The 14167-nt window shown below is 48.0% G+C and overlaps 3 protein-coding genes across 3 annotated transcripts; 2 read left to right on the top strand and 1 right to left on the bottom strand.

The window, feature by feature from the left end:
- Nucleotides 1–756: 756 nt before the first annotated feature.
- On the bottom strand, nucleotides 757–3150 carry LOZ57_001183 (uncharacterized protein; the record flags this gene model as incomplete). The annotated part of the gene is made up of 3 exons (XM_049250275.1): nucleotides 757–1798; nucleotides 1858–2968; nucleotides 3090–3150. 3 exons carry the CDS (start codon nucleotides 3148–3150, stop codon nucleotides 757–759), a joined length of 2214 nt encoding a protein of 737 aa, XP_049110635.1.
- Nucleotides 3151–4191: 1041 nt separating this feature from the next.
- ARO8 (Aromatic/aminoadipate aminotransferase 1) lies at nucleotides 4192–6224 on the top strand (the record flags this gene model as incomplete). Its single annotated transcript, XM_049250274.1, has 7 exons — nucleotides 4192–4362; nucleotides 4421–4457; nucleotides 4515–4649; nucleotides 4709–4876; nucleotides 4939–5015; nucleotides 5063–5887; nucleotides 5967–6224. 7 exons carry the CDS (start codon nucleotides 4192–4194, stop codon nucleotides 6222–6224), a joined length of 1671 nt encoding a protein of 556 aa, XP_049110634.1.
- A 3064-nt stretch (nucleotides 6225–9288) lies between these two features.
- LOZ57_001181 (uncharacterized protein) lies at nucleotides 9289–13721 on the top strand (the record flags this gene model as incomplete). Its single annotated transcript, XM_049250273.1, has 8 exons — nucleotides 9289–9332; nucleotides 9393–9430; nucleotides 9498–9629; nucleotides 9707–10943; nucleotides 11006–11249; nucleotides 11412–11526; nucleotides 11720–11892; nucleotides 11949–13721. The coding sequence occupies 8 exons, from the start codon at nucleotides 9289–9291 to the stop codon at nucleotides 13719–13721; spliced, it is 3756 nt and encodes a 1251-aa protein (XP_049110633.1).
- Nucleotides 13722–14167: the final 446 nt, after the last annotated feature.

Below are 14167 nucleotides of genomic sequence, written 5' to 3'. Positions count from 1 at the left end.
GAGCTACATGTAATTGGGTTTAGACAATATTATCAAGGCAATGCATGATGCAATTGATCCCTAGAATTATCGAAGCCGACTTAAGCTATTTTGCTTAGAATAAACTGTTCTATCGCTAGAAAAGGTCCACAACTATAACAACAGAAACGGGTCTAGTATCGGTGCACCATACAATTCAGAATCAGCTCTAAAAAAAAGAAAAGACAAAAAAAAATCGTAAAGTCATTTCAGTATTTGATAATAGAAGAAAGCAGTTTCGGATTCGAAACATAGAAGTGCCGTACATGGAAAGGGTATATTAATTAATAACACCTTAACGGGTAGCGAGTATAACGGACGTTGCAACGGAGCCAACTCCACCGTTGAGAACGCCTTTCACAATCGAATGTGGCCTCATAAGTCAGGAGGCGACGAGGGGATGAGAAATTATTGGCTCTGCCCGCAACAAGATTAGAACCCCATTCCAGTGGGAAAACAAATAAAATGCTAAATGCACGGGGTACGTTACCGATCAGAAACCCCAACTGAGCCCTCATTCCAAAGGGGGTTTGTTATACAGGGTTAGGTGTTAAAACCAGCATTTGGTCAGTCTTGTTTTACCAAAGATATTGCGAAGCACAAAGGATATTTGAAACGCGAAAATAAACTATCCAAATGTAACGAGACGATCGCTAGTAACTTTTTCAGAGGCCACCGTGTGGCTTTTTCCCAAGATATTTCCCAAGACTTTTCCCAAGAACTTAAGACGCTTATTAGTTATCCCGGTAGCCAAGTAGTATCCTGGAAGTAGTCTGCCATCCCGGGTTCGTGTAAATAGAGTTCTCGCCATTCGTCCTCCATGTCTGTTAGGTTCTCCGGTATGAACGGCCCGCAAGGTTCTGAGTCAACAATAGAAAATAGCTGCCTCCAATCTCCGGGTTCTCCAAGTTGTTCTGGTTGCTCAGGGCCATCGACGACAGGACCGGAAGGATTGGCAAAGGCATTTAAGCGATCGTTCAAGTGGCCGCCTTTCGAATACCAACTCTGTAGTACTTGGGGAGGCGCTGGGTCTATCGGTGGTGGTGGTGGAGGAGGAGGAGGCGGGTGACTGTGTCCTTTCACAACGACTTCACCTTCCTTTGGCACTGTAGTCGGCTGCTTCAGCTTAACCATCTCCATATCGTGCTTCAACCGTTTGGAGCTCTCAAACAATCGCAGGATGGTTTCTGCGCCAAGCCAGTAGCTAGATAGTGCCCGTAGTGAACATAATGTTGAGTCAAATCGTCGCAGGGCATTGATTGCCAGCACTGGGTTGGAGAACTGCAACTCCACCCTAATTTGGATCATTGCAGTGAACAAGGAATTCACGGCTGACACCCACAGGTATTTGATGCGGTCCTTCTCCCGTAGTTCTTCAAAAATCGAAACAATAACGCTTGCTGCAGCGCTACAGATTTCAGCATCATTGGGACCATAATCGTCCGAATACGCCGATGCTCGTGGATGGGGACGGTGGAGAAGAATTAGGAAATTATTATAGGTGAGGTGAAGGAGTGCAGGCCATGCATCCACATCGGTAGAAGACATGCGAACGTTATCAGGTAGCTTAAGCGACCAATTTGCAAGCGCTTTATCAGCTTCCATTAGTGCAGCCTTGCGGCGTTCAGGAGTGACCCGTAGGCCAAAGCGCTCTCTCATGATGAACGAAATCATACAACAAAGTTCGGTATATCGTATAACATATTCAGTTTGTACATTCTCTCCGCAGCCCTCAAAGTCGGCCGGCGTTAGAGGTTGGACATCGCAATCTTCAAGGTTTCTAATCCATTTTGTTAGTCGAGTTCTCCGTGTTTTGGTGATGTATCAAATTTCCCTTACATTGCTTGCGGGCGACCATATTGCAGTGAGACCAACACATCGAATTGAACTAGAATCCACCAAGCTCGACGCCACATCCGCATGTCATGCGGGACCAGCATACTAGGTCTGGCGTTGCGATGCATTCCCAGACCGGTGGCTATCCTCGCTGCGACACCAACCCAAAAATGAGCGTTGGCGGCAACATCGTCATCGACGGGGTCGGAGTACCAGGTAAGGAGAAGAGCGGCCTGCACTAGAATGTCTCTGTTCCGCTCTACTCGAGCTTCAAAGAGCATTTTCGCACGGCGAAAGAAGGCCGACTTCACCGAGTCACGGACCGGCCGCGGACGGGTCACGTGTGCTCCGGCCAGCAGAACAGCTTGCAATATTAGTAGGGAGGGTGGGTCGGAAGGGTCGCGGCGCTTATATTGGGCCATAAACGACTCCTCGTCAATTATTGGGCACCCAGGGTTGACATGGGCGAAATATGCGTCCACAAGCGCATCAGCCAAGGCTGGCTCTGGAAGCACGAAAGCCTCCCTAGGCACGTGTTCGAAACCATTTTGGAGGTATCTTCTCGAGATCTCGTTGGTTGCAAAGTGGTATACCTCGTCTTCTCGATCAGTAGTGTGCTGCTGACGTAGAAGAAAGTTCAGATTAGACACATCTTGGCCAACGTAGATCACCCTGACATTCTTCTTGATGGAACGTTGGCGCAGATCCTCATCAATGAGTTTCACAAGGTGACGGTCCGATTCTCGATTGTCTTCATCGTCAATGTAGATATCCGCGCCCTCTTGCTTTGTAGGTATTCGTGCAGTCTCGAATGCATCTGATCTGTAACCGTGGCTGTTGCCTAGGGGGGAGGTGCTGGTGGAAGCGCTAGTGTTGGATTTGGGCGGCGCGGCGGGGATGATCGAGGGATTGGTTTGGATCGGAGTTCTGTCGAGGACGGGGGCGCAGCGGATGGGGACGGGGTGTTGTAAGGATCGTACGGCAGCGCGTTTCTTCTTCTCGTGGATTCTGCAGTCGTGTTTTCCGGCAGTGCGGCAGTTGGAGCAGGGTAAACCAACGGTGCGAGCATCGCAGCGCACCTTACGTTGGTGGCAGTGGACACACGCGGCAGGACCTGTCAGGGAGAAGAGAGACTATCAGCTTTGCGAAAGCCAAAGACGTCGTCGGGGGCGACGAAGGGCGAATATAAAAAGACGTTTTTTTTTTGGGCGGAGTGGATTGGCTGAGGGACCAACGTTTGCGTTTGATGACTCCACCGTCGGTCGACAGGCGCGAGTTCTCCTCCGGGGATGACATTATGAGACGCGGTGGGCAGGCGGGGCGGCGGCGGACAGTGCAAAGGAGAGGGCAGACAGACAACGGCAGCCATGAGTGTCGCCGCAGCAGAGCCAATAAGTCGCAGAGCGTGCGAGGGCGTTGCGGGTGCGTGCGGGCGGGCGAGAAGAAGAAGAGAAGACGGGGGGTCACGGGACTGCAGATAAGATCGTGCGCTAGGCTCGGTGGGGGCTAGCGCGGCTGGGCACAGAGAGGGGCCGCGCGGCGATTGGTTGGCGGGTGAAGTTGCTCACACGCCGATCGGATCGGCTACTGGCTGGCCGATCGTCGCCCCTCAGCCAACCAGCGCGCCGGCTGCGCGACGTGGGCGGGGGGAGGGGCGCGCGCAGGCATCTAGAACGGGAATGTGACCCGTCACCGCTCGCTTGTCTCAGGCTTGAAACATCCTGCGTCCGCGCTGCCCACGTGAGCTGCGCGGCTCTCCGCTGCCCGTGGGCGAGCTCTGCCGGTGGAGCCCTGTAGCGTGTGCGAGCCGTGCCGAGCCACTCGCGCAGCACGACATGCAGCCTGTTACTTAACAGAAACTGGCCTGCCGTTGCACTTGATACACGCCCTGGTCGCCGCGCGGGCCTGGCTCGGGGCTGCAGAGCCCAGCCCGCAGTCCAGAGGGCCGGTGCGCAACCAACCCACCAGCCGGCGGACTCAACACCATCACGCAATACCACACTCTATGTTGGTAGTTCGTCTCCATGGGTATCCCCATGCCGTATAGGAGACCGGAGTAGCGACACCTGCCAGCGCTTCGCGGCTTCGCGGAGTCCGGAGTCCAGCACGCCCGGAATCCAGAACGCCCGGAATTAACGCCGCGGCGGCTCCCCACCCCGCCCGCACCTGACTCGCCATGACTAAGCCTGATCATAGGGCGGAGCGTGGGCTCCTCCACCCTGCGCGCCGCCGGCTTCTGCCTGCACTATTAAACGGCAGATCCCGCTCCTGCTTCCTGCCTGCCAACCCCCTTATCTGCTCTGCCTGTACATTGTCGCTGTCCCCGTGATATCTAGTATGTCTCCCCATGCTGCCCCAGACGCTGCGACCGCCGCTGCCAAGGTCGATGTCAATGGCACTGCAGTACCACAGCCCTTGACCGTTAGCGGAGTCCCCGCCCGCAGGGCCAAAACCACCCTGCCTGCAGGCGTGGCGGCATACGCTGACAGTGATATGTTCAAGAGTTCGGTATCGTATCTCGTGCGTCTTTTCGGACGAGTTGCACTGACTAGTAACCGCTCCCCAGGCCTGTTACACCAAGCCAAAGGCTCGACGATGGGATGGTACGTAAACCCGACTTCCCCGAAACGGCCGCCAAATTAACTAGTGGGGAACTTCAGATTATATCTCTACCGAAAGCAAGTCGCGAATGGTATGTGCTTCCAACCCTGATGACGAGTCGAGGCGAGCTGACCCCTGGCCGGAAATCCAGGCATCTTCCTTGAAACAAGCTGCTCATTACCTTAAACAGCCTGGTAAGTTCCACTAAACTACACGTGTTCTTGTGCCTGGACTCTCCTCTAACCTGGTTTAGGATTGATATCCCTTGGGGGAGGTCTCCCCTCTTCTGACTACTTTCCTTTCGATGAGATCTCTATCAAAGTTCCCGTTGCGCCTCACTTCTCAGAGAAGGAAACGCATGAGTCTGGGCAAATCATCACTGCCGGGAAGTATGACATTCAAGAAGGCAAAAGCGATTTTGGTTCGTTCAGCACTAGAAATTCTCCTGACATGGGCGCATGGTATACTAACCGCTCATTCTAGATTTGGAGATCTGTTTGAACTATGGACAATCAGTCGGAGCCGCGCAGATGTTGCGTTTCGTCACGGAACACACGGAGGTGGGTATATTGCTTTTGGTAAGAATGTTTTGTCTGACACCCAACAGATCGTCCACAACCCCCCGTATTCTGACTGGCAATGCTCGCTTTCCGCTGGTAATACCGCTTCGTGGGACATGGTGCTACGTATGTTCTGTGAGCGTGGCGACTATATCTTAACCGAAGAGTACTCATTTTCCAGTGCCCTGGAAACAGCGCTGCCTCAAGGACTTCGCCTCGCCCCAGTTAAAATGGACGAGCAAGGCATCCTCCCCTCTGCTCTCGAAGAAATTCTGAGCAATTGGGATGTTTCTTCACGAGGCGCCCGGAAGCCGTTTGTACTTTATACCGTTCCATCCGGTCAAAATCCAACCGGCGCTACCCAAAGTGCTGAACGTAGAAAGGAGGTGTATAAGATTGCGCAAAAACATAACATCATTATTGTTGAAGATGAGCCATACTACTTCCTTCAAATGCAGCCATATAAGGGCGCAAATGCACCACAGGATCCAGCTCCGGCCAATCACACCGAATTTTTAAAGGCTTTGATTCCATCTTTCTTAAGCATGGATGTTGATGGACGGGTTGTGCGGCTTGAGTCATTCTCCAAAGTCTTGTCCCCTGGTTCTCGTGTTGGGTGGGTCGTCGCGTCCGCGCAGATTATCGAGCGCTTCCTGCGAAATGCAGAGACGTGCACGCAAAACCCAAGTGGAATGGCCCAGATCATTCTCTTCAAGCTTCTCGACGAAGCTTGGGGCCATGAGAAATACTTGGAGTGGCTGATCTTTCTCCGAATGGAGTATACTGCTCGAAGAAACGTCATGCTGGAGGCCTGCGAGAGTTTCTTACCAACAAGCATCGCAAGTTGGACGGCGCCGGCAGCAGGCATGTTTGTAAGTTCGTCCTTTTGGACGCCTCACGGCTCTTTTTTTTCGCTTTAATTTTGTGATGTGTGACTAAACGACTACGTAGCACTGGATTAAAATCGATTGGACAAGACACCCGCTTGCTCGTGCTGGCAAGTCCTACGATATTGTCGAAGAGGCTATCTTCAAGGCAGCTGTTGATCAAGGAGTGCTGGTCTCACGTGGCAGCTGGTTTGCCGCAGATCATTCTAAGCCACCTATCGATATGTTCTTCAGGGCGACCTTTGCTGCTGCCCCTGCGGATAAGATTCAGCAAGCCATCAAGCGTTTCGGGGAGACCCTGACAGCACAATTTGAACTCTAAAAACTGGTACAGTATTTGTGAACGGTGTGTATTATTTTTGGTGCATACGGTTTTAAATTTCCTGTCAGAACAGCTGTTAGATAGCTAGTAGTATAGAACGCCATCTATTAGGAGATTTCAAGATGATTACTCCGTTCTAATAAAAAGTCCATTTTTTCACGGCAGTTTCATGGCCCATCTTTAGCAAAGCCCTCGATTCTAAAATTATTAATTAGTTTTCATAGTAGATCCCATGGTTATTGAAGATTCATTATATGTAATAATAATGTGCAGTCATTCTAACCGATTCCACAAATAAAGGTCAATGCACCTCTTTTAAATCGTTACTACATGCATGTAAGTATTCAGGCATTTACTTTCCGGATGTAACTACCTCATGGAGTATAGTTGCTTGCTAAAAGCATACTCCGTAGACAAGCACTGAACGCTATGGCCCATCAATTCTAGGTCTGCTCAGAATTTTTGTTGGGTGATCAAAACAACTTTTAGCTGGACTCGGACTCGGGTATTTTGCTCACAGGGTTATTTAACCGAACTCCTGCAGTTCGTATTATCGGGAACGCTTAACCATATACCTAAAATAACGTAGCCAATGGCGTTCAAAGCCGAAAAATCAGCGGGTAAATTAATACACAGATTCTTATATTCTTTATATCGGTAAGTGGCTATTTTTTTTTTTTTTTTTGGCCGTGTGACCAAAAAGAAAGGCAAAACCTCACGTACTCGGATCCTGGTGGAATAGCGTCTAGAATCTCAATTGGCATCGAAAAACTGCTACCACACTGACATCTCCTCGGAAATGCACCATTTGGTGGGGATTACTATACGTTAAGCCCACAATACTGATTATTGAAGACTATGTTCGGCTACCCCTTCATTTCGCACAGGTTCGGCTGACTCAAGGTTAATCAAATAAATACAAGGTTCTCTATTAATTAAGAGTGCCATGCTTCACTTCCCTGTAATAACACCAAAGGCCGATCATAAAATGATGCATGGATGCTAAATTAAGCTGGTCAAGCTGCAAGATGCTATTAGAGGCTGAGAATTGGAGCCTATCATAACTTCAACATAACATCGAATATCACTCATACTCATCTCATGTTATTCCTATTATCAAATCTTGCGGCCGGGTTGCCTTGACCCCCATAAAGTGGCATTTTTACGCAAGGAATCAACATAGCACCCTCTGAAATGCGGAGTATCCTGGGTCAAATAGCCGTCAAGGTCACTTGGTCTAAAGCCATAAACTTAATAATTGTGGGGCGGTACGGAGTACGGAGTATAATTATTCCATATCCATAAGAAAAGCTTTTAGGCGCTAAAATTGCGGTGTGATAATCTGTATTGGTATTTCAAGGGTCTTAAAAGGAATCATATGGAGTTCGGAGTACGAAGTAGTTGCCTCATTTTTGCAGTGGAATTTACTTTACTAGGTACTCCGTACCTAGTTGTATACTTCGCGCGCTTGAGGGGCGCGTCCTGTTTGCGTTGTTTGATAGACAACTTTCGGATGACTCAGCAATACTCCCGAAAAGGAAATTTGAACATCCTTATCAATCGCAAAATCTCAACAGCATAGGAAACGCCCAAATTTTATATACTTGATAGGAGTATATGGCGTCTGTCTGTGCACTTGCTATCTACTAATCCCTTTTGTTTACTTTACTCCAAAAACTCGACACATTTAAATCCCTTTTTACCATTTGGAATCTGAGCTGAGCTCGAGACTACCTCTTCTGCAAAAAGGTGAGCGTAGGAGAGCTTTGCTTCTCGCCTAGTGCATTGTGCTAGCCTTTCTATTTAATCTTCTACGATCATTTTTTTAGGACCGATTGATAGCCCAATGCGCTATCAATATATATACATAGAGTCGTATCTCATGCACCCCAACCTGAATTGCATTCTGTTTAGCTGCCTAAAGCACATACTCCTATAAAATACCCAATATATATAATTTGTGGTCACATATTTTGATATTGGCGTTACCGTGGTTTATTTACTGCCCAGGCCTATGCCTTTCTCATTGTAGTTGAGCAGGTCTCAAAAGATACCCAAGATTGATGGAAGGATTTTGAAGCGATTTTGTCCCTAAAACTTCATATCGCAGTCTATAGACCCCTTTTCTACCACTTATTTGCTGATATCTTTCCGCCTGCTAGTTTTCAGTTGCGATACGGAGTTCAGCAAACGACTACCTACTCCTTGCTGTAACCAATTGTGGGCCAAAAGTGTTTTTATATTGCTTCCTTGAAGCCGCGTTGTTCAGACACCCCACCGCTGTCCTTAATCTGACTTGCGCTGGCAACGACAGAAGCTCCGCCTGCAACCCAGTATCTGAGGAGGTTCCCGACCAATCTGACCATCATCCCTCACGTGCTGAACATCCGTTCACCTACTGGCTGGCCTTTCATTGTTTACTTTAGCGCCTTCCCTTCAGCACAAAGTTCGCGCTAAGGGCTACGCCATGCCCAATCTGTTCACCACGTGAGCTGTCAGGGAGCTCTCCGCCGGATGAGCTCCATGCTGGACTATCGCGAGGTTCATCCCTTTGTTTCGAGGGGCTTTGCAAGCCGATTGATCTTGGGGCCCACAAGCGCTTATCTTATATGGAATTGGAGCGCTTGAATAGGGCGCTCGTCATAGCATCTTGCAAGATATATCTGGCAGCCCCTAACCACATAGTGGTTCCGCAATCCGGTTTGCAGTAAATGTCGAGAAAACAGAACTGTTTATCTTGAGATATTCATCCTTTTTTATACCCAACTGTCCAAATCGAGCAGCTCCATTTGACTTTTTAAGGTGACACGTAAGTTAACTGCCCTTCTCGCTACCTGCTCCTCGCACAAATGTCTTCGTCTCTCTTCCTCCCTCCTTGTTTTTTTTCCATTGGCTTTTCCCGCACGAATCGGCATTTGCTCTTCTATTCTGTAAACGAAGTTACAAGAATATATCTTCTGTGCCATCATATTGTTCTTACCACGACTCTGCTACCTTCCTGTGATTTAAATTATTTTCGGCCTTTCTTGAGCGCACACTGCCTTTAACCTTTATTGCTGTTGCTATGGATTCTTACCGTGGAGTTGTTCGGCGTGCCGCAGTTGCTCGGTTTGCCATACTTGTTCGTAGGCCTTTAGACTGATTGCTAATCTCCACCTGCTTTTATAGATCTCGCCCGGCACCTAGTTGCGAAGCATCCAGTAGCCGTGAGCCAACCTTATATTATTGATACCTTCTTGTTTTCTAATGGAAATTAACTTGTGTGATACCCAGGCATTAAAGAAAACGTTTCTCCTTCTCAAGCTGAATATCCAGCCGAGGAGTATCACCCTTTTTACTTTGAATCTCCGGCTCAGGGACGTTCTTCCAAGAATACTGGCGCAGAACGTCTTTTCCAATCTTATGGTAAGCGTGTTGTATATTTGGCCCCTTTGATGCTTCTTTTTTTTCTTGGTAAAACTTAGTGCTGATACTCTTTAAAGAAGACACTCGGATTCCTTTTCGAGACACTGTCAATTCAACTAGAGCGTTTGACCACCCCCGCCTAGACTTCTACCAGGGGAATCCGAGAGCCCAGCTTGGACATCTTTACTTTCCCGAGGATCATTTCGCTCCGGTAGGCCACGAGGTATTTGATTCCTCTGAAAAAGGTAAAGCGCCCCTTCGAGGATCTGCTGCTACCTCTCGCCAAGCTCCTTATCATCTCGAACACGAAGTATCACGACCACCCCAATTCCCCGTAAAACTTGGAGCTCAATTTGACGAGGAAGACGGCTTTCCTCGGCAATCAGATCCAGCACCTTACCACTATAGCCCATCTCGTTATTCCGAGTCTGGATCTGTTGCTGCTGGCCATTTTGAATCTCGCTCCTGGGAAAACAGTTTTCCTAAAGACCTACCCCAGCAGGCATCTTCATACCCGCAACCTAAACGTGGCTGCACTCCTAAGGGCCCTTCAACTCCTGTTGCACCAAAAAAGCAAACTACTGGGTTTCCCCAGCCGCATCAATTCAATACCCTTAGCAATCGGGCACAGTTTGATCCCCTAAACTTTTTCCCCAGTGTTGCCAAACCTCACGGCAGTCTTGAGCTTCCTAGCTGTGCTCCTATTGTTCGTCGTGTTACAGAGCCTGTCGTAAAAGGTGCCCCCGATACTCCTCAAATTATTGTTGAACCTCCAACTGGCAGTAAGCGAGTAGCTACTGAACCTTCGGTCGCAACAAGTAAGGAAACAAGCCGTAAGGAGGCTCAAAATCTCTCCACACCTTTCGACGACCCAGTTTCTCAGACTCCTACCCCCAAGTCTCGAAAGAAGAGTATCCATCGCCTTGCCGAGTCTTTCAAGCATCTTTTTAATTCTCGTTCTAAAACCGACTCTGACGTTTCATTCAAACATTCGAGAACCAAGTCTAGCTCTAAAAAGCGCAGGCCGAGTCTCTCAAGTCGACTTTTCCGACGACCCTCCCAGCAAACCCTCATAAATTACGATTTGGTAACGCAGTCGAAGGTTCCACCATTGCCTAAAATGGATCATTCGAGATTTCTCGATCCGTCCTCGGCCATGATGGCTCTGACGAAGCAAAAGTCTGAAGCCATGCGCCTTGCCCGTGAACAATCTGCAGCCGTGGTCGAAATGTGTCGACGAGCAAAGACCGATGTGCCACAATATTCTTTTGAGGAATTAATCGGCAAGGGCTCGTATGGTAGAGTATACAAAGGGTAAGTGATAATATAAACTTTTATCATGGTATCAATTGCCCATATACTAATATTCTCAACAGACGCCAACTGTCTTCTCAAAAATTTGTGGCAATCAAGGTAATGGATATCGACAAACTTGATTATCAAGCCATCAGAGACATGAGGGATGAATCAATTAAAGATTTCATCCATGAGACAAAGGTCTTGCAACAAGTCAAGGATGCTGGAGCTAAAAATATCAACATGTTCATTGAAGCAGTCTCCATTCACTCACAATTGTGGCTCATTTGTGAGTATTGTCCGGGTGGTAGTGTGAAGACTCTGGTACGTGCCTTCTTTGTATTTTGCTTTTGATCCTTATCATAAGATGCAGCCTCTCAAGACAAAAGTCGTGATACTGTCACTTTTTCCCCCTTGTTTCAGCATATATAATTTATAACATGTTGAATTTTTAAAGTGTGTTCTGATATTGACAATATGTTATAGATGCGAGCAACTGGTGACAAATTGGAAGAGAAATTTATTATACCCATTGCTAGAGAACTTGCTGAGGGTCTAAAAGCCATTCATGATGCTGGAATTATTCACCGTGATGTTAAAGGTATGTAGTATTTTGTTATGCTCTGAAGGTGTGAAAGAAACAAAGGATGAAAAACACCTTTCTCAGTCGTCAACTTTAATCATCACTGGTGTGATGAAAGTGGATGTAGACTTGGATTATTTATATTGGGGTGGTATAAAATTTGTTTTAAACAGTGACAGCAAAACGCTAATATTTTTTTTGTTTCTTACAGCTGCAAACATCCTTATTCATGAAGAGGGGAGGTTGCAAATCTGTGACTTTGGAGTTGCAGGAGTTTTACAAACAAAGCTTGATAAACGATCAACTTGGATAGGTACTCCGCACTGGATGCCACCCGAAATGTTTCCCAACAGAGTTGCAGAGCCACATCAATACGGGAGCGAGGTGACTTAGCTATAAGTTCTAGTTGGTAGTACAAAAAATAGCTAATTACGAAGTAGGTTGACGTATGGGCTTATGGGTGCACTTTATTCGAATGTGCCACGGGAAATCCACCCAACGCAACCTTGCGTGAACGAATGCAAATTGGTCGTCAACTTAACCGTTTTGCCCCGAAACTGGAGGGTGATGCCTATTCTGACCGATTACGATCACTAGTATCTTACTCTCTCGCTCCGGATCCAAGAACAAGACCTACCATGAAAGAAATCCTAAAACACGAATATATTATGGATTCTAGTGAAGCATACCCAACAAATATTCTCAGTGAACTGGTTCGGATATACTACCAATGGTCACAACGGGGTGGCCAACGAGTTTCCTTGTTTAATCCCGGAGGTGCAGCAGCAGCTGAAATGCCACTTCCGATGGGCACTTTAGGAAATGAAGAATGGAATTTTAGCACGACTGCTGGCTTTGAGAAGCGTTATTCAATTATTGACTTAGACGAACTTTCTGCCTCTTTGGCTGCTCTCGATGAGGATCTTACTCCAACTGGCGCGCCACGTACAATGGGGCAAGGGGCAGAAATGACTTTCATGGAAAAAGCAAATTTTGATGAACGTGTGAAAAGAGGAGCTGCAGCCATGGAAGGACTCTTTGACGAAGCCAAGCCGGATTATAAATACGAGACTAAGAACGACTTCGTGCCTATGCAACAGATGCAACGCCGGTCCTCAGACCTTCCTCTTCGAACAGATACAGATCGGTCATCTGTCACGTCTACATTTATCGATATAAACCTTGGAGACTATGAATCATCTCATTATGCTGCTGGCTCCGCCTCAAACAATCCCCCATTTCAGCTTGCTGATCCTGATACTATTCGAGCAAACCGCTCCAGTGCACGACTTATTCGCAACTCATCAAGTTCCAGTACTACTTCTCAGGAATTCCAACCTCGAGGCCCTCGACCTCCTACTATGGATTGGACTTTTGACACAGCTGGTCAAATGACCGACGAACCTGACATCATGACACAAGACGACCTTCATGAAGAACCTCCGCCTGAAGAAGAAACTTTTAAGTCTGACAAACGTGAGACCATGGCCTGGACATTTCCAGTTATGACCACAAATGAGGGTGCACCTGGGGACGAAGCTCTGGCTGAAGATGGGCCCGGCGAGAGCGAAGAGGAAGACCCAAATAGGACCGAACCCGGCTACACTTGGAGGCCTGATTTAGATGGCACCGTTAGGGCCGCTGACCGACCCTTCTCCACCCTTCAGCCGCCGCCTTTTGAAAATGGCCCTACCAGCCAAATTGACGCCCAACCTGAATCCCGTCCTACGACAGCCCTATCGATGCGGTCGGAAACGGATCAAGACCCATTCAGGTTTGATGGAACAACGACAGTGCCAAATCCAAATACACCCCCAGAAGAGCGGCCAGATCCAACCGACCAATTTCCCGCTATGCCTCCGTCAAGCTTATATGAAGATTACGACGCTTCCACACTTGCGAGCTCGTTCAACGAGTATCAAGACACAAATTGGAGCCAAGGCGTGACTTTGAGAAACGGGAGCTCCACGGAACCAAGGCGCCAGTCGGTGGTATCATCGCTGTACGCAGCGGATGTCAATAAGGGGCAGCCCGTTCCCGAGGTAGACAAGCCATCGTCTCTCTATTTCCCAGAACCTATGCCTCCTAGCTCCGAATGCCTAGCTGACGGAGCTAGCGAGGATATGGTTTCTGCGGAATTAGACCGCCTGCTGGGGGACTTCGTCCAAGGGTTGGCATCCACACGAGAGGCACTTGCTGCTACTGATAATTGAAGGGTGTCTAGGGGCGGAAAAGAGGGCTCTTGAGGCCGTTATGGTTGTGCTTTTACTGTCTTTCCACTGTTTTGTTTTAGTCCTTGACAAGGCGCATTTTCATATTTGGAGTTATGAGCCTATTTCTTAGTATTAGCATTTGCTCCGGAAATATTTATATCTATCACTTTCCACGTGCTATTACATTTCCGTACTCCGTACACTGATACTTCTGACATAAAACCATTGAAATATGTAGATAGTGTACATGCCTTTGACTTTGCTACGCCTCATAACCTGGCCATAGCCTTTTTCCATCACTGAAACCAAAGAAATGACTATAACCACTCCATATGGGCGGTTACAACCACAACCCGTTGTTCGAGCGCTAAGGGTTAATGTTGAACTAGCCCAATCAATCATGAGCTTTCAGCTAGACGCCGCGATGAATGTAACTTCCTAAGTGC

This window comes from Ophidiomyces ophidiicola, assembly GCF_022830035.1.
Source record: "Ophidiomyces ophidiicola strain CBS 122913 chromosome Unknown scaffold_3, whole genome shotgun sequence".
In the NCBI taxonomy this organism is placed as follows: Eukaryota; Fungi; Ascomycota; class Eurotiomycetes; order Onygenales; family Onygenaceae; genus Ophidiomyces; species Ophidiomyces ophidiicola.
This window is presented reverse-complemented; position numbering and strand designations above follow the sequence as displayed.